Source organism: Phyllobates terribilis, unplaced genomic scaffold, assembly GCF_046119375.1.
Source record: "Phyllobates terribilis strain yellow unplaced genomic scaffold, ASM4611937v1 Scaffold_10__3_contigs__length_209671492, whole genome shotgun sequence".
In the NCBI taxonomy this organism is placed as follows: Eukaryota; Metazoa; Chordata; class Amphibia; order Anura; family Dendrobatidae; genus Phyllobates; species Phyllobates terribilis.
This window is the reverse complement of record NW_027362770.1, coordinates 202822723-202850555: the sequence shown is the minus strand read 5'-3', so window position 1 is coordinate 202850555 and position 27833 is coordinate 202822723. Positions and strand designations below refer to the sequence as shown.

Below are 27833 nucleotides of genomic sequence, written 5' to 3'. Positions count from 1 at the left end.
ACACTGAGGAGAAGGGCGGCCATATTACTATATATACTACTATATCACACTGAGGAGAAGGGCGGCCATATTACTATATATATTACTATATCATCACTGAGGAGAAGGGCGGCCATATTACTATATATATTACTATATCACACTGAGGAGAAGGGCGGCCATATTACTATATATATTACTATATCACACTGAGGAGAAGGACGGCCATATTACTATATATATTACTATATCACACTGAGGAGAAGGGCGGTCATATTACTATATATATTATTATATCACACTGAGGAGAAGGGCGGCCATATTACTATATATATTACTATATCACACTGAGGAGAAGGGCGGCCATATTACTATATATATTACTATATCACACTGAGGAGAAGGGCGGCCATATTACTATATATATTACTATACCACATTGAGGAGAAGGGCTGCCATATTAATATATATATTACTAGATCACATTGAGGAGAAGGGCGACCATATTACTATATATATTACTATATCACACTGAGGAGAAGGGCGGCCATATTACTATATGTATTACTATATCACACTGAGGAGAAGGGCGGCCATATTACTATATATATTACTATATCACACTGAGGAGAAGGGCAGCCATATTACTATATATATTACTATATCACACTGAGGAGAAGGGCAGTCATATTACTATATATATTATTATATCACACTGAGGAGAAGGGCGGCCATATTACTATATATATTACTATATCACACTGAGGAGAAGGGCGGCCATATTACTATATATATTACTATATCACACTGAGAAGAAGTGCGGCCATATTACTATATATATATTACTATATCACACTGAGGAGAAGGGTGGCCATATTACTATATATATTACTATATCACACTGAGGAGAAGGGCAGCCATATTACTATATATATTACTATATCACACTGAGGAGAAGGGTGGCCATATTACTATATATATTACTATATCACACTGAGGAGAAGGGCGGCCATATTACTATATATATTACTATATCACACTGAGGAGAAGGTTGGCCATATTACTATATATATTACTATATCACACTGAGGAGAAGGGCGGCCATATTACTTTATATATTAAATATCACACTGAGGAGAAGGGCGGCCATATTACTATATATACTACTATATCACACTGAGGAGAAGGGCGGCCATATTACTATATATATTACTATATCATCACTGAGGAGAAGGGCGGCCATATTACTATATATATTACTATATCACACTGAGGAGAAGGGCGGCCATATTACTATATATATTAGTATATCACACTGAGGAGAAGGGCGGCCATATTACTATATATATTATTATATCACACTGAGGAGAAGAGCGGCCATATTACTATATATATTACTATATCACACTGAGGAGAAGGGCGGCCATATTACTATATATATTACTATATCACACTGAGGAGAAGGGCGGCTACATTACTATATATATTACTTTGTCACACTGAGGAGAAGGTCGGCCATATTACTATATATATTACTATATCACACTGAGGAGAAGGACGGCCATATTACTATATATATTATTATATCACACTGAGGAGAAGAGCGGCCATATTACAATAGATATTACTATATCACACTGAGGAGAAGGGCGGCCATATCACTATATATATATATATATATATATATATATTACTATATCACACTGAGGAGAAGGGCGGCCATATTACTATAGATATTACTATATCACACTGAGGACAAGGGCGGCCATATTACTATATATATTACTATATCACACTGAGGAGAAGGGCGGCCATATTACTATATATATTACTATATCACACTGAGGAGAAGGGCGGTCATATTACTATATACATTACTATACCACATTGAGGAGAAGGGCTGCCATATTAATATATATATTACTAGATCACATTGAGGAGAAGGGCGACCATATTACTATATATATTACTATATCACACTGCGGAGAAGGGCGGCCATATTACTATATATATTACTATATCACACTGAGGAGAAGGGCGGCCATATTACTATATATATTACTATATCACACTGAGGAGAAGGGCAGCCATATTACTAGATATATTACTATATCACACTGAAGAGAAGGGCAGTCATATTACTATATATATTATTATATCACACTGAGGAGAAGGGCGGCCATATTACTATATATATTACTATATCACACTGAGGAGAAGGGCGGCCATATTACTATATATATTACTATATCACACTGAGAAGAAGTGCGGCCATATTACTATATATATATTACTATATCACACTGAGAAGAAGGGTGGCCATATTACTATATATATTACTATATCACACTGAGGAGAAGGGCAGCCATATTACTATATATATTAATATATCACACTGAGGAGAAGGGCAGTCATATTACTATATATATTACTATTTCACACTGAGGAGAAGGGCGGCCATATTACTATATATATTACTATATCACACTGAGGAGAAGGTCGGCCATATTACTATATATATTACTATATCACACTGAGGAGAAGGGCGGCCATATTACTATAAATATTACTATATCGCACTGAGGAAAGGGGCAGCCATATTACTATATATATTACTATATCACACTGAGGAGAAGGGCGGCCATATTACTATATATATTACGGTGGCCATATTACTATATATATTACTATATCACACTGAGGAGAAGGGCGGCCATATTACTATAAATATTACTATATCACACTGAGGAGAAGGGCGGCCATATTACTATATATATTACTATATCACACTGAGGAGGAGGGCGGCCATATTACTATACATATTCCTATATCACACTGAGGAGAAGGGAGGCCATATTACTATATATATTACTATATCACACTGAGGAGAAGGGTGGCCATATTCCTATATATATTACTATATCACACTGAGGAGAAGGGCGGCCATATTACTATATATATTACTATATCACACTGAGGAGAAGGGCGGCCATATTACTATATATATTACTATATCACACTGAGGAGAAGGGCAGCCATATTACTATATATATTACTATATCACACTGAGAAGAAGTGCGGCCATATTACTATATATATATTACTATATCACACTGAGGAGAAGGGTGGCCATATTACTATATATATTACTATATCACACTGAGGAGAAGGGCAGCCATATTACTATATATATTAATATATCACACTGAGGAGAAGGGCAGTCATATTACTATATATATTACTATTTCACACTGAGGAGAAGGGCGGCCATATTACTATATATATTACTATATCACACTGAGGAGAAGCTCGGCCATATTACTATATATATTACTATATCGCACTGAGGAAAGGGGCAGCCATATTACTATATATATTACTATATCACACTGAGGAAAGGGGCAGCCATATTACTATATATATTACTATATCACACTGAGGAGAAGGGCGGCCATATTACTATATATATTACGGTGGCCATATTGCTATATATATTACTATATCACACTGAGGAGAAGGGCGGCCATATTACTATATATATTACTATATCACACTGAGGAGAAGGGCGGCCATATTACTATATATATTACTATATCACACTGAGGAGAAGGGTGGCCATATTACTATATATATTACTATATCACACTGAGGAGAAGGGCGGCCATATTACTATAGATATTACTATATCACACTGAGGAGAAGGGCGGCCATATTACTATATATATTACTATATCACACTGAGGAGAAGGGTGGCCATATTACTATATATATTACTATATCACACTGAGGAGAAGGGCGGCCATATTACTTTATATATTAAATATCACACTGAGGAGAAGGGCGGCCATATTACTATATATACTACTATATCACACTGAGGAGAAGGTCGGCCATATTACTATATATATTACTATATCATCACTGAGGAGAAGGGCGGCCATATTACTATATATATTACTATATCACACTGAGGAGAAGGGCGGCCATATTACTATATATATTACTATATCACACTGAGGAGAAGGGCGGCCATATTACTATATATATTACTATATCACACTGAGGAGAATGGCGGCTATATTACTATATATATTACTATATCACACTGAGGAGAAGGGCGGCCATATTACTATATATATTACTATATCACACTGAGGAGAAGGTCGGCCATATTACTATATATATTACTATATCACACTGAGGAGAAGGGCGGCCATATCACTATATATATATATATATATATATATATATATACTACTATATCACACTGAGGAGAAGGACGGCCATATTACTATAGATATTACTATATCACACTGAGGAGAAGGGCGGCCATATTACTATATATATTACTATATCACACTGAGGAGAAGGGCGGCCATATTACTATATATATTACTATATCACACTGAGGAGAAGGGCGGTCATATTACTATATACATTACTATACCACATCGAGGAGAAGGGCTGCCATATTAATATATATATTACTAGATCACATTGAGGAGAAGGGCGACCATATTACTATATATATTACTATATCACACTGAGGAGAAGGGCGGCCATATTACAATAGATATTACTATATCACACTGAGGAGAAGGGCGGCCATATTACTATATATATTACTATATCACACTGAGGAGAAGGGCAGCCATATTACTATGTATATTACTATATCACACTGAGGAGAAGGGCGGCCATATTACTATATATATTACTATATCACACTGAGGAGAAGGGCGGCCATATTACAATAGATATTACTATATCACACTGAGGAGAAGGACGGCCATATCACTATATATATATATATATATATATTACTATATCACACTGAGGAGAAGGGCGGCCATATTCCTATATATATTACTATATCACACTGAGGAGAAGGGCGGCCATATTACTATATGTATTACTATATCACACTGAGGAGAAGGGCGGCCATATTACTATATATATTACTATATCACACTGAGGAGAAGGGCAGCCATATTACTATATATATTACTATATCACACTGAGGAGAAGGGCAGTCATATTACTATATATATTATTATATCACACTGAGGAGAAGGGCGGCCATACTACTATATATATTACTATATCACACTGAGGAGAAGGGCGGCCATATTACTATATATATTACTATATCACACTGAGAAGAAGTGCGGCCATATTACTATATATATATTACTATATCACACTGAGGAGAAGGGTGGCCATATTACTATATATATTACTATATCACACTGAGGAGAAGGGCAGCCATATTACTATATATATTACTATATCACACTGAGGAGAAGGGCGGCCATATTACTATATATATTACTATTTCACACTGAGGAGAAGGGTGGCCATATTACTATATATATTACTATATCACACTGAGGAGAAGGGCGGCCATATTACTGTAGATATTACTATATCACACTGAGGAGAAGGGCGGCCATATTACTATATATATTACTATATCACACTGAGGAGAAGGGTGGCCATATTACTATATATATTACTATATCACACTGAGGAGAAGGGCGGCCATATTACTTTATATATTAAATATCACACTGAGGAGAAGGGCGGCCATATTACTATATATACTACTATATCACACTGAGGAGAAGGGCGGCCATATTACTATATATATTACTATATCATCACTGAGGAGAAGGGCGGCCATATTACTATATATATTACTATATCACACTGAGGAGAAGGGCGGCCATATTACTATATATATTAGTATATCACACTGAGGAGAAGGGCGGCCATATTACTATATATATTATTATATCACACTGAGGAGAAGAGCGGCCATATTACTATATATATTACTATATCACACTGAGGAGAAGGGCGGCCATATTACTATATATATTACTATATCACACTGAGGAGAAGGGCGGCTACATTACTATATATATTACTTTGTCACACTGAGGAGAAGGTCGGCCATATTACTATATATATTACTATATCACACTGAGGAGAAGGGCGGCCATATTACTATATATATTATTATATCACACTGAGGAGAAGAGCGGCCATATTACAATAGATATTACTATATCACACTGAGGAGAAGGGCGGACATATCACTATATATATATATATATATATATATATATATATATATTACTATATCACACTGAGGAGAAGGGCGGCCATATTACTATAGATATTAATATATCACACTGAGGACAAGGGCGGCCATATTACTATATATATTACTATATCACACTGAGGAGAAGGGCGGCCATATTACTATATATATTACTATATCACACTGAGGAGAAGGGCGGTCATATTACTATATACATTACTATACCACATTGAGGAGAAGGGCTGCCATATTAATATATATTACTAGATCACATTGAGGAGAAGGGCGACCATATTACTATATATATTACTATATCACACTGCGGAGAAGGGCGGCCATATTACTATATATATTACTATATCACACTGAGGAGAAGGGCGGCCATATTACTATATATATTACTATATCACACTGAAGAGAAGGGCAGTGATATTACTATATATATTATTATATCACACTGAGGAGAAGGGCGGCCATATTACTATATATATTACTATATCACACTGAGGAGAAGGGCGGCCATATTACTATATATATTACTATATCACACTGAGGAGAAGGGCGGCCATATTACTATATATATTACGATATCACACTGAAGAGAAGGGCAGTCATATTACTATATATATTATTATATCACACTGAGGAGAAGGGCGGCCATATTACTATATATATTACTATATCACACTGAGGAGAAGGGCGGCCATATTACTATATATATTACTATATCACACTGAGGAGAAGGGCGGCCATATTACTATATATATTACTATATCACACTGAGGAGAAGGGCGGCCATATTACTATATATATTACTATATCACACTGAGGAGAAGGGCAGCCATATTACTATATATATTACTATATCACACTGAAGAGAAGGGCAGTCATATTACTATATATATTATTATATCACACTGAGGAGAAGGGCGGCCATATTACTATATATATTACTATATCACACTGAGGAGAAGGGCGGCCATATTACTATATATATTACTATATCACACTGAGAAGAAGTGCGGCCATATTACTATATATATATTACTATATCACACTGAGGAGAAGGGTGGCCATATTACTATATATATTACTATATCACACTGAGGAGAAGGGCAGCCATATTACTATATATATTAATATATCACACTGAGGAGAAGGGCAGTCATATTACTATATATATTACTATTTCACACTGAGGAGAAGGGCGGCCATATTACTATATATATTACTATATCACACTGAGGAGAAGGTCGGCCATATTACTATATATATTACTATATCACACTGAGGAGAAGGGCGGCCATATTACTATAAATATTACTATATCGCACTGAGGAAAGGGGCAGCCATATTATTATATATATTACTATATCACACTGAGGAGAAGGGCGGCCATATTACTATATATATTACGGTGGCCATATTACTATATATATTACTATATCACACTGAGGAGAAGGGCGGCCATATTACTATAAATATTACTATATCACACTGAGGAGAAGGGCGGCCATATTACTATATATATTACTATATCACACTGAGGAGGAGGGCGGCCATATTACTATAAATATTCCTATATCACACTGAGGAGAAGGGCGGCCATATTACTATATATATTACTATATCACACTGAGGAGAAGGGTGGCCATATTCCTATATATATTACTATATCACACTGAGGAGAAGGGCGGCCATATTACTATATATATTACTATATCACACTGAGGAGAAGGGCGGCCATATTACTATATATATTACTATATCACACTGAGGAGAAGGGCAGCCATATTACTATATATATTACTATATCACACTGAGAAGAAGTGCGGCCATATTACTATATATATATTACTATATCACACTGAGGAGAAGGGTGGCCATATTACTATATATATTACTATATCACACTGAGGAGAAGGGCAGCCATATTACTATATATATTAATATATCACACTGAGGAGAAGGGCAGTCATATTACTATATATATTACTATTTCACACTGAGGAGAAGGGCGGCCATATTACTATATATATTACTATATCACACTGAGGAGAAGCTCGGCCATATTACTATATATATTACTATATCACACTGAGGAGAAGGGCGGCCATATTACTATAAATATTACTATATCGCACTGAGGAAAGGGGCAGCCATATTACTATATATATTAATATATCACACTGAGGAGAAGGGCGGCCATATTACTATATATATTACGGTGGCCATATTACTATATATATTACTATATCACACTGAGGAGAAGGGCGGCCATATTACTATATATATTACTATATCACACTGAGGAGAAGGGCGGCCATATTACTATAAATATTACTATATCACACTGAGGAGAAGGGCGGCCATATTACTATATATATTACTATATCACACTGAGGAGAAGGGTGGCCATATTACTATATATATTACTATATCACACTGAGGAGGAGGGCGGCCATATTACTATATATATTCCTATATCACACTGAGGAGAAGGGCGGCCATATTACTATATATATTACTATATCACACTGAGGAGAAGGGTGGCCATATTACTAAATATATTACTATATCACACTGAGGAGAAGGGCGGCCATATTACTATAGATATTACTATATCACACTGAGGAGAAGGGCGGCCATATTACTATATATATTACTATATCACACTGAGGAGAAGGGCGGCCATATTACTATATATATTACTATATCACACTGAGGAGAAGGGCAGCCATATTACTATATATATTACTATATCACACTGAAGAGAAGGGCAGTCATATTACTATATATATTATTATATCACACTGAGGAGAAGGGCGGCCATATTACTATATATATTACTATATCACACTGAGGAGAAGGGCGGCCATATTACTATATATATTACTATATCACACTGAGAAGAAGTGCGGCCATATTACTATATATATATTACTATATCACACTGAGGAGAAGGGTGGCCATATTACTATATATATTACTATATCACACTAAGGAGAAGGGCAGCCATATTACTATATATATTAATATATCACACTGAGGAGAAGGGCAGTCATATTACTATATATATTACTATTTCACACTGAGGAGAAGGGCGGCCATATTACTATATATATTACTATATCACACTGAGGAGAAGGTCGGCCATATTACTATATATATTACTATATCACACTGAGGAGAAGGGCGGCCATATTACTATAAATATTACTATATCGCACTGAGGAAAGGGGCAGCCATATTATTATATATATTACTATATCACACTGAGGAGAAGGGCGGCCATATTACTATATATATTACGGTGGCCATATTACTATATATATTACTATATCACACTGAGGAGAAGGGCGGCCATATTACTATAAATATTACTATATCACACTGAGGAGAAGGGCGGCCATATTACTATATATATTACTATATCACACTGAGGAGGAGGGCGGCCATATTACTATAAATATTCCTATATCACACTGAGGAGAAGGGCGGCCATATTACTATATATATTACTATATCACACTGAGGAGAAGGGTGGCCATATTCCTATATATATTACTATATCACACTGAGGAGAAGGGCGGCCATATTACTATATATATTACTATATCACACTGAGGAGAAGGGCGGCCATATTACTATATATATTACTATATCACACTGAGGAGAAGGGCAGCCATATTACTATATATATTACTATATCACACTGAGAAGAAGTGCGGCCATATTACTATATATATATTACTATATCACACTGAGGAGAAGGGTGGCCATATTACTATATATATTACTATATCACACTGAGGAGAAGGGCAGCCATATTACTATATATATTAATATATCACACTGAGGAGAAGGGCAGTCATATTACTATATATATTACTATTTCACACTGAGGAGAAGGGCGGCCATATTACTATATATATTACTATATCACACTGAGGAGAAGCTCGGCCATATTACTATATATATTACTATATCACACTGAGGAGAAGGGCGGCCATATTACTATAAATATTACTATATCGCACTGAGGAAAGGGGCAGCCATATTACTATATATATTAATATATCACACTGAGGAGAAGGGCGGCCATATTACTATATATATTACGGTGGCCATATTACTATATATATTACTATATCACACTGAGGAGAAGGGCGGCCATATTACTATATATATTACTATATCACACTGAGGAGAAGGGCGGCCATATTACTATAAATATTACTATATCACACTGAGGAGAAGGGCGGCCATATTACTATATATATTACTATATCACACTGAGGAGAAGGGTGGCCATATTACTATATATATTACTATATCACACTGAGGAGAAGGGCGGCCATATTACTATAGATATTACTATATCACACTGAGGAGAAGGGCGGCCATATTACTATATATATTACTATATCACACTGAGGAGAAGGGCGGCCATATTACTATATATATTACTATATCACACTGAGGAGAAGGGCGGTCATATTACTATATATATTATTATATCACACTGAGGAGAAGGGCGGCCATATTACTATATATATTACTATATCACACTGAGGAGAAGGGCGGCCATATTACTATATATATTACTATATCACACTGAGGAGAAGGGCGGCCATATTACTATATATATTACTATACCACATTGAGGAGAAGGGCTGCCATATTAATATATATATTACTAGATCACATTGAGGAGAAGGGCGACCATATTACTATATATATTACTATATCACACTGAGGAGAAGGGCGGCCATATTACTATATGTATTACTATATCACACTGAGGAGAAGGGTGGCCATATTACTATATATATTACTATATCACACTGAGGAGAAGAGCAGCCATATTACTATATATATTACTATATCACACTGAGGAGAAGGGCAGTCATATTACTATATATATTATTATATCACACTGAGGAGAAGGGCGGCCATATTACTATATATATTACTATATCACACTGAGGAGAAGGGCGGCCATATTACTATATATATTACTATATCACACTGAGAAGAAGTGCGGCCATATTACTATATATATATTACTATATCACACTGAGGAGAAGGGTGGCCATATTACTATATATATTACTATATCACACTGAGGAGAAGGGCAGCCATATTACTATATATATTACTATATCACACTGAGGAGAAGGGCGGCCATATTACTATATATATTACTATTTCACACTGAGGAGAAGGGTGGCCATATTACTATATATATTACTATATCACACTGAGGAGAAGGGCGGCCATATTACTATATATATTACTATATCACACTGAGGAGAAGGTTGGCCATATTACTATATATATTACAATATCACACTGAGGAGAAGGGCGGCCATATTACTATATATATTACTATATCACACTGAGGAGAAGGGCGGCCATATTACTATATATATTACTATATCACACTGAGGAGAAGGGCGGCCATATTACTATATATATTACTATATCACACTGAGGAGAAGGGCGGCCATATTACTATAAATATTACTATATCACACTGAGGAGAAGGGCGGCCATATTACTATATATATTACTATATCACACTGAGGAGAAGGGTGGCCATATTACTATATATATTACTATATCACACTGAGGAGGAGGGCGGCCATATTACTATATATATTCCTATATCACACTGAGGAGAAGGGCGGCCATATTACTATATATATTACTATATCACACTGAGGAGAAGGGTGGCCATATTAATATATATATTACTATACCACACTGAGGAGAAGGGCGGCCATATTACTATATATATTACTATATCACACTGAGGAGAAGGGCGGCCATATTACTATATATATTACTATATCACACTGAGGAGAAGGGCGGCCATATTACTATATATATTACTATATCACACTGAGGAGAAGGGCGGCCATATTACTATATATATTACTATATCACACTGAGGAGAAGGGCGGCCATATTACTATATATATTACTATATCACACTGAGGAGGAGGGCGGCCATATTACTATATATATTCCTATATCACACTGAGGAGAAGGGCGGCCATATTACTATATATATTACTATATCACACTGAGGAGAAGAGTGGCCATATTACTATATATATTACTCTATCACACTGAGGAGAAGGGTAGTCATATTACTATATATTACTATATCACACTGAGGAGGAGGGCGGCCATATTACTGTATATATTACTATATCACACTGAGGAGAAGGGCGGCCATATTACTATAGATATTATTATATCACACTGAGGAGAAGAGCGGCCATATTACAATAGATATTACTATATCACACTGAGGAGAAGGGCGGCCATATCACTATATATATATATATATATATATATATATATATATATTACTATATCACACTGAGGAGAAGGGCGGCCATATTACTATAGATATTACTATATCACACTGAGGAGAAGGGCGACCATATTACTATATATATTACTAAATCACACTGAGGAGAAGGGCGGTCATATTACTATTTACATTACTATACCACATTGAGGAGAAGGGCGGCCATATTACTATATATATTACTATATCAAACTGAAGAGAAGGGCAGTCATATTACTATATATATTATTATATCACACTGAGGAGAAGGGCGGCCATATTACTATATATATTACTATATCACACTGAGGAGAAGGGCGGCCATATTACTATATATATTACTATATCACACTGAGGAGAAGGGCAGCCATATTACTATATATATTACTATATCACACTGAAGAGAAGGGCAGTCATATTACTATATATATTATTATATCACACTGAGGAGAAGGGCGGCCATATTACTATATATATTACTATATCACACTGAGGAGAAGGGCGGCCATATTACTATATATATTACTATATCACACTGAGAAGAAGTGCGGCCATATTACTATATATATATTACTATATCACACTGAGGAGAAGGGTGGCCATATTACTATATATATTACTATATTACACTGAGGAGAAGGGCAGCCATATTACTATATATATTAATATATCACACTGAGAAGGGCAGTCATATTACTATATATATTACGATTTCACACTGAGGAGAAGGGCGGCCATATTACTATATATATTACTATATCACACTGAGGAGAAGGTCGGCCATATTACTATATATATTACTATATCACACTGAGGAGAAGGGTGGCCATATTACTATAAATATTACTATATCGCACTGAGGAAAGGGGCAGCCATATTACTATATATATTACTATATCACACTGAGGAGAAGGGCGGCCATATTACTATATATATTACGGTGGCCATATTACTATATATATTACTATATCACACTGAGGAGAAGGGCGGCCATATTACTATAAATATTACTATATCACACTGAGGAGAAGGGCGGCCATATTACTATATATACTACTATATCACACTGAGGAGAAGGGCGGCCATATTACTATATATATTACTATATCACACTGAGGAGAAGGGCAGCCATATTACTATATATATTACTATATCACACTGAAGAGAAGGGCAGTCATATTACTATATATATTATTATATCACACTGAGGAGAAGGGCGGCCATATTACTATATATATTACTATATCACACTGAGGAGAAGGGCGGCCATATTACTATATATATTACTATATCACACTGAGAAGAAGTGCGGCCATATTACTATATATATATTACTATATCACACTGAGGAGAAGGGTGGCCATATTACTATATATATTACTATATCACACTGAGGAGAAGGGCAGCCATATTACTATATATATTAATATATCACACTGAGGAGAAGGGCAGTCATATTACTATATATATTACGATTTCACACTGAGGAGAAGGGCGGCCATATTACTATATATATTACTATATCACACTGAGGAGAAGGTCGGCCATATTACTATATATATTACTATATCACACTGAGGAGAAGGGTGGCCATATTACTATAAATATTACTATATCGCACTGAGGAAAGGGGCAGCCATATTACTATATATATTACTATATCACACTGAGGAGAAGGGCGGCCATATTACTATATATATTACGGTGGCCATATTACTATATATATTACTATATCACACTGAGGAGAAGGGCGGCCATATTACTATAAATATTACTATATCACACTGAGGAGAAGGGCGGCCATATTACTATATATATTACTATATCACACTGAGGAGAAGGGCGGCCATATTACTATATATATTACTATATCACACTGAGGAGAAGGGCGGCCATATTACTATATATATTACTATATCACACTGAGGAGAAGGGCGGCCATATTACTATATATATTACTATATCACACTGAGGAGGAGGGCGGCCATATTACTATATATATTCCTACATCACACTGAGGAGAAGGGCGGCCATATTACTATATATATTACTATATCACACTGAGGAGAAGGGTGGCCATATTACTATATATATTACTTTATCACACTGAGGAGAAGGGCGGCCATATTACTATATATATTACTATATCACACTGAGGAGAAGGGCGGCCATATTACTATATATATTACTATATCACACTGAGGAGAAGGGCAGTCATATTACTATATATATTACTATTTCACACTGAGGAGAAGGGCGGCCATAATACTATATATATTACAATATCACACTGAGGAGAAGGTCGGCCATATTACTATATATATTACTATATCACACTGAGGAGAAGGGCGGCCATATTACTATATATATTACTATATCACACTGAGGAGAAGGGCGGCCATATTACTATATATATTACTATATCACACTGAGGAGAAGGGCGGCCATATTACTATATATATTACTATATCACACTGAGGAGAAGGGCGGCCATATTACTATATATATTACTATATCACACTGAGGAGAAGTGCGGCCATATTACTATATATATTACGGTGGCCATATTACTATATATATTACTATATCACACTGAGGAGAAGGGCGGCCATATTACTATATATATTACTATATCACACTGAGGAGAAGGGCGGCCATATTACTATAAATATTACTATATCACACTGAGGAGAAGGGCGGCCATATTACTATATATATTACTATATCACACTGAGGAGAAGGGTGGCCATATTACTATATATATTACTATATCACACTGAGGAGGAGGGCGGCCATATTACTATATATATTCCTATATCACACTGAGGAGAAGGGCGGCCATATTACTATATATATTACTATATCACACTGAGGAGAAGGGTGGCCATATTACTATATATATTACTATATCACACTGAGGAGAAGGGCTGCCATATTACTATATATATTACTATATCACACTGAGGAGAAGGGCGGCCATATTACTATATATATTACTATATCACACTGAGGAGAAGGGCGGCCATATTACTATATATATTACTATATCACACTGAGGAGAAGGGCGGCCATATTACTATATATATTACTATATCACACTGAGGAGAAGGGCGGCCATATTACTATATATATTACTATATCACACTGAGGAGGAGGGCGGCCATATTACTATATATATTCCTATATCACACTGAGGAGAAGGGCGGCCATATTACTATATATATTACTATATCACACTGAGGAGAAGGGTGGCCATATTACTATATATATTACTATATCACACTGAGGAGAAGGGCGGCCATATTACTATATATATTACTATATCACACTGAGGAGAAGGGCGGCCATATTACTAAATATATTACTATATCACACTGAGGAGAAGGGCGGCCATATGACTATATATATTACTATATCACACTGAGGAGAAGGGTGGCCATATTACTATATATATTACTATATCACACTGAGGAGAAGGGCGGCCATATTACTATATATATTACTATATCACACTGAGGAGAAGTGCAGCCATATTACTATATATATTACTATATCACACTGAGGAGAAGGGCGGCCATATTACTATATATATTCCTATATCACACTGAGGAGAAGGGCGGCCATATTACTATATATATTACTATATCACACTGAGGAGAAGGGTGGCCATATTACTATATATATTACTATATCACACTGAGGAGAAGGGCGGCCATATTACTATATATATTACTATATCACACTGAGGAGAAGGGCAGCCATATTACTATACATATTACTATATCACACTGAGGAGAAGGGCAGCCATATTACTATATATATTACTATATCACATTGAGGAGAAGGGCGGCCATATTACTATATATATTACTATATCACACTGAGGAGAAGGGCAGCCATATTACTATATATATTACTATATCACATTGAGGAGAAGGGCGGCCATATTACTATATATATTACTATATCACACTGAGGAGAAGGGCGGCCATATTACTATATATATTACTATATCACACTGAGGAGAAGGGCGGCCATATTACTATATATATTATTATATCACACTGAGAAGGGCAGCCATATTACTATATATATTACTATATCACACTGAGGAGAAGGGCGGCCATATTACTATATATATTACTATATCACACTGAGGAGAAGGGCGGCCATATTAATATATATATTACTATATCACACTGAGGAGAAGGACGGCCATATTACTATATATATTACTATATCACACTGAGGAGAAGGGCGGCCATATTACTATATATATTACTATATCACACTGAGGAGAAGGGCGGCCATATTACTATATATATTACTATATCACACTGAGAAGAAGGGCGGCCATATTACTATATATATTACTATATCACACTTAGGAGAAGGGCGACCATATTACTATATATATTACTATATCACACTGAGGAGAAGGGCAGCCATATTACTATATATATTACTATATCACACTGAGGAGAAGGTCAGCCATATTACTATATATATTACTATATCACACTGAGGAGAAGGGCGTCCATATTACTATATATATTACTATATCACAGTGAGGAGAAGGGCAGCCATATTACTATATATATTACTATATCACACTGAGGAGAAGGGCGGCCATATTACTATATATATTACTATATCACACTGAAAAGAAGGGCGGTCATATTACTATATATATTACTATATCACACTGAGGAGAAGGGCGGCCATATTATTATATATATTACTATATCACACTGAGGAGAAGGGCGGCCATATTACTATATATATTACTATATCACACTGAGGAGAAGGGCAGCCATATTACTATATATATTACTATATCACACTGAGGAGAAGCGCGGCTATATTACTATATATATTACTATATCACACTGAGGAGAAGGGCGGCCATATTACAATATATATTACTATATCACACTGAGGAGAAGGGCGGCCATATTACTATATATATTATTATATCACACTGAGGAGAAGGGCAGCCATATTACTATATATATTACTATATCACACTGAGGAGAAGGGCGGCCATATTACTATATATATTACTATATCACACTGAGGAGAAGGGCGGCCAAATTACTATATATATTACTATATCACACTGAGGAGAAGGACGGCCATATTACTATATATATTACTATATCACACTGAGGAGAAGGGCGGCCATATTACTATATATATTACTATATCACACTGAGGAGAAGGGCGGCCATATTACTATATATATTACTATATCACACTGAGAAGAAGGGCGGCCATATTACTATATATATTACTATATCACACTGAGGAGAAGGGCGACCATATTACTATATATATTACTATATCACACTGAGGAGAAGGGCAGCCATATTACTATATATATTACTAGATCACAGTGAGGAGAAGGGCAGCCATATTACTATATATATTACTATATCACACTGAGGAGAAGGGCGGCCATATTACTTTATATATTACTATATCACACTGAGGAGAAGGGCGGCCATATTACTATATATATTACTATATCACACTGAGGAGAAGGGCAGCCATATTACTATATATATTACTATATCACACTGAGGAGAAGGGCGGCCATATTACTATATATATTACTATATCACACTGAGGAGAAGGGCGGCCATATTACTATATATATTACTATATCACACTGAGGAGAAGGGCGGCTATATTACTATATATATTATTATATCACACTGAGGAGAAGGGCAGCCATATTACTATATCACACTGAGGAGAAGGGCGGCCATATTACTATATATATTATTATATCACACTGAGGAGAAGGGCGGCCATATTACTATATATATTACTATATCACACTGAGGAGAAGTGCAGCGATATTACTATATATATTACTATATCACACTGAGGAGAAGGGCGGCCGTATTACTATATATATATTACTATATCACACTCAGGAGAAGGGTGGCCATATTACTATATATATTACTATATCACACTGAGGAGAAGGACGGCCATATTACTATATATATTACTATATCACACTGAGGAGAAGGACGGCCATATTACTATATATATTACTATATCACACTCAGGAGAAGGGTGGCCATATTACTATATATATTACTATATCACACTGAGGAGAAGGGCGGCCATATTACTATATATATTATTATATCACACTGAGGAGAAGGGCGGCCATATTACTATATATATTACTATATCACACTGAGGAGAAGGGCGGCCATATTACTATATATATTACTATATCACACTGAGGAGAAGGGCGGCCATATTACTATATATATTACTATATCACACTGAGGAGAAGGATGGCCATATTACTATATATATTACTATATCACACTCAGGAGAAGGGTGGCCATATTACTATATATATTACTATATCACACTGAGGAGAAGGGCGGCCATATTACTATATATATTATTATATCACACTGAGGAGAAGGGCGGCCATATTACTATATATATTACTATATCACACTGAGGAGAAGGGCGGCCATATTACTATATATATTACTATATCACACTGAGGAGAAGGGCGGCCATATTACTATATATATTACTATATCACACTGAGGAGAAGGGCGGCCATATTACTATATTTATTACTATATCACACTGAGGAGAAGGGCGGCCATATTACTATATATATTACTATATCACACTGAGGAGAAGGGCGGCCATATTACTATATATATTACTATATCACACTGAGGAGAAGGGCAGCCATATTACTATATATATTACTATATCACACTGAGGAGAAGGGCAGCCATATTACTATATATATTACTATATCACACTGAGGAGAAGGGCAGCCATATTACTATATATATTACTATATCACACTGAGAAGAAGGGCGGCCATATTACTGTATATATTATGATATCATCACTGAGGAGAAGGGTGGCCATATTAATATATATATTACTATATCACACTGAGGAGAAGGGCAGCCATATTACTATATATATTACTATATCACACTGAGGAGAAGGGCGGCCATATTACTATATATATTATTATATCATCACTGAGGAGAAGGGCGGCCATATTACTATATATATTACTAGATCATACTGAGGAGAAGGGCGGCCATATTACTATATATATATTACTAGATCACACTCAGGAGAAGGGCAGTCATATTACTATATATATTACTATATCACACTGAGGAGAAGGGCGGCCATATTACTATATATATTACTATATCACACTGAGGAGTAGGGTGGCCATATTACTATATATATTAATATATCACACTGAGGAGAAGGGCAGCCATATTACTATATATATTACTATATCACACTGAGGAGAAGGGCGGCCATATTACTATATATATTACTATATCACAATGAGAACAAGGGCGGCCATATTACTATATGTATTACTATATCACACTGAGGAGAAGGGCAGCCATATTACTATATATATTATTATATCACACTGAGAAGGGCGGCCATATTACTATATATATTACTATATCACACTGAGGAGAAGGGCAGCCATATTACTATGTATATTACTAGATCACACTGAAGAGAAGGGCGGCCATATTACTATATATATTACTATATCACATTGAGGAGAAGGGCTGCCATATTACTATATATATTACTATATCACAATGAGAACAAGGGCGGCCATATTACTATATGTATTACTATGTCACACTGAGGAGAAGGGCTGCCATATTACTATATATATTACTATATCACACTGAGGAGAAGGGCAGTCATATTACTATATGTATTACTATGTCACACTGAGGAGAAGGGCTGCCATATTACTATATATATTACTATATCACACTCAGGAGAAGGGCAGTCATATTACTATATATATTACTATATCACACTGAGGAGAAGGGCGGCCATATTACTATATATATTACTATATCACACTGAGGAGTAGGGCGGCCGTATTACTATATATATTACTATATCACACTGAGGAGAAGGGCGGCCATATTACTATATATATTACTATATCACACTGAGGAGAAGGGCGGCCGTATTACTATATATATTACTAGATCACACTGAGGAGAAGGGCGGCCATATTACTATATATACTACTATATCACACTGAGGAGAAGGGCCGCCATATTACTATATATATTACTATATCACACTGAGGAGAAGAGCTGTTATTAGTGTAGAGCGATTAACCCTTTCGGAGAGCACGCCAACTATATGGGGTGCTCAACCTTTCTTCTACTGCTGTCTCGGCTGCAGTTAGTCGGAGCATTGAAGTTCGTGGCTGTAACGGGAAAAATGTGGAAAAGATCAAGAGGTGTAAATATAGATAGATAATATATAGATGATAGATAATAGATAGATAATAGATAGATGATAGATAGATGATAGATAGATGATAGATGATAGATAGATGATAGATAGATAGATGATAGATAATAGATAGATAATAGATAGATGATAGATAGATGATAGATAATAGATAGATGATAGATAATAGATAGATAATAGATAGATGATAGATAATAGATGATAGATAATAGATAGATAATAGATAGATGATAGATAATAGATAATATATAGATACATAATAGATAATAGATAGATGATAGATAATAGATAGATGATAGATAGATAATAGATAGATAATAGATAGATAGATAGATAATAGATAGATAATAGATAATAGATAGATGATAGATAATAGATAGATGATAGATAGATGATAGATAATAGATAGATGATAGATAGATGATAGATAATAGATAGATGATAGATAGATGATAGATAGATAATAGATGATAGATAATAGATAGATGATAGATAGATGATAGATAATAGATAGATGATAGATAATGGATAGATAATAGATAGATAATAGATAGATAATAGATAGATGATAGATGATAGATGATAGATAGATGATAGATAACAGATGATAGATAATAGATAATAGATAGATGATAGATAATAGATAGATAATAGATAGATGATAGATAGATGATAGATAATAGATGATAGATAATAGATGATAGATGATAGATAATAGATAGATGATAGATAATAGATAGATGATAGATAGATAGATGATAGATAATAGATAGATAATAGATAGATGATAGATAGATGATAGATAATAGATAGATGATAGATAATAGATAGATAATAGATACATAATAGATGATAGATAATAGATGATAGATAATAGATAGATAATAGATAGATAATAGATAATAGATAGATGATAGATAATAGATAGATGATAGATAGATGATAGATAGATAATAGATAGATGATAGATAATAGATAGATAATAGATAGATAATAGATAATAGATAGATGATAGATAATAGATAGATGATAGATAGATGATAGATAATAGATAGATGATAGATAGATGATAGATAATAGATAGATGATAGATAATAGATAGATAATAGACAATAGATAGATAATAGATAGATGATAGATAGATGATAGATAGATGATAGATAATAGATAGATAATAGATAGATAATAGATAATAGATAGATAATAGATAGATAATAGATAATAGATAGATGATAGATAGATGATAGATAATAGATAGATAATAGATAGATAATAGATAGATGATAGATAGATGATAGATGATAGATAATAGATGATAGATAATAGATAGATAATAGATAGATAATAGATAATAGATAGATAATAGATAGATAATAGATAGATAATAGATAATAGATAGATGATAGATAATAGATAGATGATAGATAGATGATAGATAGATAATAGATAGATGATAGATAATAGATAGATGATAGATGATAGATAATAGATAATAGATAGATGATAGCTAATAGATGATAGATAGATGATAGATAATAGATAGATGATAGATGATAGATGATAGATAATAGATAGATAATAGATAGATGATAGATAATAGATGATAGATAATAGATAGATGATAGATGATAGATAATAGATAGATAATAGATAGATGATAGATAATAGATAATAGATAGATGATAGATAATAGATAGATGATAGATGATAGATAATAGATAGATAATAGATAGATGATAGATAATAGATAGATGATAGATAATAGATAGATAATAGATAGATGATAGATGATAGATAATAGATAGATGATAGATAATAGATAGATAATAGACAATAGATAGATAATAGATAGATGATAGATGATAGATAGATGATAGATAATAGATAGATAATAGATAGATAATAGATAGATAATAGATAATAGATAGATAATAGATAGATAATAGATAATAGATAGATGATAGATAGATGATAGATAATAGATAGATAATAGATAATAGATAGATAATAGATAGATAATAGATAGATAATAGATAGATAATAGATAGATGATAGATAGATAATAGATAGATAATAGATAGATGATAGATAATAGATAGATAATAGATAGATAATAGATAATAGATAGATAATAGATAGATAATAGATAGATAATAGATAGATAATAGATAATAGATAGATAATAGATAGATGATAGATAATAGATAGATGATAGATGATAGATAATAGATAATAGATAGATGATAGATAATAGATGATAGATAGATGATAGATAATAGATAGATGATAGATGATAGATAATAGATAGATGATAGATAATAGATAGATGATAGATAGATGATAGATAATAGATGATAGATAGATGATAGATAATAGATAGATGATAGATAATAGATAGATAATAGACAATAGATAGATAATAGATAGATGATAGATAGATGATAGATAGATGATAGATAATAGATAGATAATAGATAGATAATAGATAATAGATAGATAATAGATAGATAATAGATAATAGATAGATGATAGATAGATGATAGATAATAGATAGATAATAGATAGATGATAGATAATAGATGATAGATAATAGATAATAGATAGATAATAGATAGATAATAGATAGATAATAGATAATAGATAGATAATAGATAGATAATAGATAGATAATAGATAGATGATAGATAATAGATAGATGATAGATAATAGATAGATGATAGATGATAGATAATAGATAGATGATAGATGATAGATAATAGATAGATAATAGATAGATGATAGATAATAGATAATAGATAGATGATAGATAGATGATAGATAATAGATAATAGATAGATGATAGATAATAGATAATAGATAGATAATAGATAGATAATAGATAGATAATAGATAATAGATAGATAATAGATAGATAATAGATAGATAATAGATAGATAATAGATAGATGATAGATAATAGATAGATGATAGATAATAGATGATAGATAGATGATAGATAATAGATAGATGATAGATGATAGATAATAGATAGATAATAGATAGATGATAGATAATAGATAATAGATAGATAGATGATAGATAATAGATAATAGATAGATGATAGATAATAGATAGATGATAGATGATAGATAATAGATAGATGATAGATGATAGATAATAGATAGATAATAGATAGATGATAGATAGATGATAGATAATAGATAGATAATAGATAGATGATAGATAATAGATAGATGATAGATGATAGATAATAGATAGATAATAGATAGATGATAGATAATAGATAATAGATAGATGATAGATAATAGATAATAGATAGATGATAGATAATAGATAATAGATAGATAATAGATAGATGATAGATAATAGATAGATAATAGATAGATAATAGATAGATGATAGATAATAGATAGATAATAGATAATAGATAGATGATAGATAATAGATAATAGATAGATAATAGATAGATAATAGATAGATGATAGATAATAGATAGATAATAGATAATAGATAGATGATAGATAATAGATAATAGATAGATGATAGATAGATAATAGATAGATGATAGATAGATGATAGATAGATAATAGATAGATGATAGATAGATGATAGATAATAGATGATAGATAGATAGATAATAGATAGATGATAGATAGATAGATAATAGATAGATGATAGATAATAGTTAATAGATAGATGATAGATAATAGATAATAGATAGATAATAGATAGATAATAGATAGATGATAGATAGATAGATAATAGATAGATGATAGATAATAGATAGATGATAGATAATAGATAATAGATAGATGATAGATAATAGATAATAGATAGATAATAGATAGATAATAGATAGATGATAGATAATAGATAATAGATAGATGATAGATAATAGATAATAGATAGATAATAGATAGATGATAGATAATAGATAATAGATAGATGATAGATAGATAATAGATAGATGATAGATAATAGATAGATGATAGATAATAGATAATAGATAGATGATAGATAATAGATAATAGATAGATAATAGATAGATAATAGATAGATGATAGATGATAGATAATAGATAGATGATAGATAATAGATAATAGATAGATGATAGATAATAGATAGATAATAGATGATAGATAATAGATAATAGATAGATGATAGATAATAGATAGATGATAGATGATAGATAATAGATAGATAATAGATAGATGATAGATAATAGATAATAGATAGATAATAGATAGATAATAGATAGATGATAGATGATAGATAATAGATAGATGATAGATAATAGATAATAGATAGATGATAGATGATAGATAATAGATAGATAATAGATGATAGATAATAGATAGATGATAGATAATAGATAGATGATAGATAATAGATAGATAATAGATAGATGATAGATGATAGATAATAGATAGATGATAGATAATAGATAGATGATAGATAATAGATAGATAATAGATAGATGATAGATAATAGATAATAGATAGATGATAGATAGATGATAGATAATAGATAATAGATGATAGATAGATAATGGATAGATGATAGATAATAGATAGATAATAGATAGATGATAGATAATAGATAGATGATAGATAATAGATAGATAATAGATAGATGATAGATAATAGATAATAGATAGATGATAGATAATAGATAGATGATAGATAATAGATAGATAATAGATAGATGATAGATAATAGATAGATGATAGATAATAGATAGATAATAGATAGATGATAGATAATAGATAATAGATGATAGATAGATAATGGATAGATGATAGATAATAGATAGATGATAGTTAATAGATAGATAATAGATAGATAATAGATGATAGATAATAGATAGATGATAGATGATAGATAGATAATAGATAGATAATAGATAGATAATAGATGATAGATAATAGATAGATGATAGATGATAGATAATAGATAGATAATAGATAGATAATAGATGATAGATAATAGATAGATGATAGATGATAGATAGATAATAGATAGATAATAGATAGATAATAGATAGATGATAGATAATAGATAGATGATAGATAATAGATAGATGATAGATGATAGATAATAGATAGATAATAGATGATAGATAGATGATAGATAATAGATGATAGATAGATAATAGATAGATAATAGATAGATGATAGATAATAGATGATAGATAGATGATAGATAATAGATAGATAATAGATAATAGATAGATGATAGATAGATAATACATAGATAATAGATAGATAATAGATAATAGATAGATAATAGATAGATGATAGATAATAGATAATAGATAGATGATAGATAGATAATAGATCGGGATCCCCCGTTAGTAAGTATATTGCATCCTCCTCTCCCCCTGTCTGTGTATGGAGGCTCGAGCAGATAGACCCCAGTATTCCCCGTGGCCCCCGTGCTGTGGACGTGTGTCACATGTCATCGCTCGGGTGTTGCCGCTGATTCACATTTGGTGCTCTGTCGCCATCTAGTGTCAGTTCCCTGATATAAGACTGATGTTCTCAGTGGGAGACACAATAACCCTGCTGTATTTCTTGGCGCTCTCATATCCGGCAGATACAATAGTTGGGGTCTCTCCGCAGCTCTCAATGCTCCTGAGGTCTCTCCGCCTGTGATACCTGACGTCTGATGACCCCCGCAGTCTGAGCCCCCCTTGTGACGTCACATATCGCACCGGTCGGACATTACAAGTTCTCACAAATACTCGATTATTACTTTGTTTCTCCGCTGAGAACAATCAATCGTTTTTATCTGGCGACGGGAACCGAAACTGTTTGTCCCTCTCAGTATATATGGCGTTGTGAGCGGCCCCCCAGTCCGGCCCCCCAGTCCGGCCCCCCAGTCCGGCCCCCAATCCGACCCCCCAGTCCGGGCCCCTCTGTCACCTCCTCTTCTTTCATCTATTATGTCAATATCACATTGATCAATCATTAACTGGAGAAGACAGCGCTGCCCAACACTGGAGGAGGATGAGGGTTGTAGTCCATAATATAGTGTAATGAGCCGTCAGACTGCCTGACCGCGGAGCTGACACTCTAATGTAACTGCGTCTATGTCCTCTCTTACTAAGCATGTCTCCTCTCCATCTCTGCAGGGAAGATGCAGGCTATTACTCCCAGTTATCAGCCATTACTGACCCCCATGATTACTCCTTTGTTAGGGGTCACGTACCTTTGTTGGTGACCTCCCAGGAAATCTCGAAGAGCAGGAGGTCATCTATGGGGAGATCCTCCTCATCCCACTGAGGGAGGCCATTGAGGGAGGTGACGGACAGGGACCTGCTGAGCGGCATGGCGTCCTGGAGGTGAGGAGCAGAGCAGCCGGCGCCCAGGATCTCAGACTCTCTAAGACATAAGAGATTGAGGAGAGTCTCCTTCCAAGATAATCCGGAGCTTAGAGCTGACACCAAGCATTACCCACACGAGCAAATCCCCCCTGGACCTGCTAAGCGGACAGATCCCCTCAAGCTGATCAGACGTCGATGCGCAGTCAGCAGCCAAATCCTCCCCTGGACTCCGGCCAAGCACACAAACCTTGAAATATATGAACCCAAAGGGAGTCCGATGACCCGAGGACATCACTACCCAGCCCGAGAAGAGTCACCAGCGACACTGTGTAACCATGCATCTCATCTCAAACATGAAAGACAGGGGGCAACAATGGAGGACCAGGAAAAAGAACAACATTTTACAGATCCTATCTGTGCCCACCATTAGGGGGAGCTCCCTGTATACAGAGATACATGATAAGATTCTGTCTGCATTCACCACTAGGGGGAGCTCTCTGTATACAGAGATACATGATAAGATTCTGTCTGCATTCACCACTAGGGGGAGCTCCCTGTATACAGAGATACATGATAAGATTCTGTCTGCATTCACCACTAGGGGGAGCTCCCTGTATACAGAGATACATGATAAGATTCTGTCTGCATTCACCACTAGGGGGAGCTCCCTGTATACAGAGATACATGATAAGATCCTATCTGCAGCCACCACTAGGGGGAGCTCCCTGTATACAGAGAT

At 33.9% G+C, this 27833-nt stretch overlaps 1 protein-coding gene across 1 annotated transcript in view; it reads right to left on the bottom strand.

Moving 5' to 3' along the window:
* GYS2 (glycogen synthase 2) overlaps positions 1-27338 on the bottom strand; it is a 234890-nt gene extending 207552 nt beyond the window's left edge. Inside the window, exon 1 of the mRNA XM_073649487.1 lies at positions 26980-27338. Within this exon, the coding sequence (XP_073505588.1) occupies positions 26980-27100 (121 nt within the window). The 5' untranslated portion in view covers positions 27101-27338. The remainder of the gene's footprint in view (positions 1-26979) is intronic.
* Positions 27339-27833: the final 495 nt, after the last annotated feature.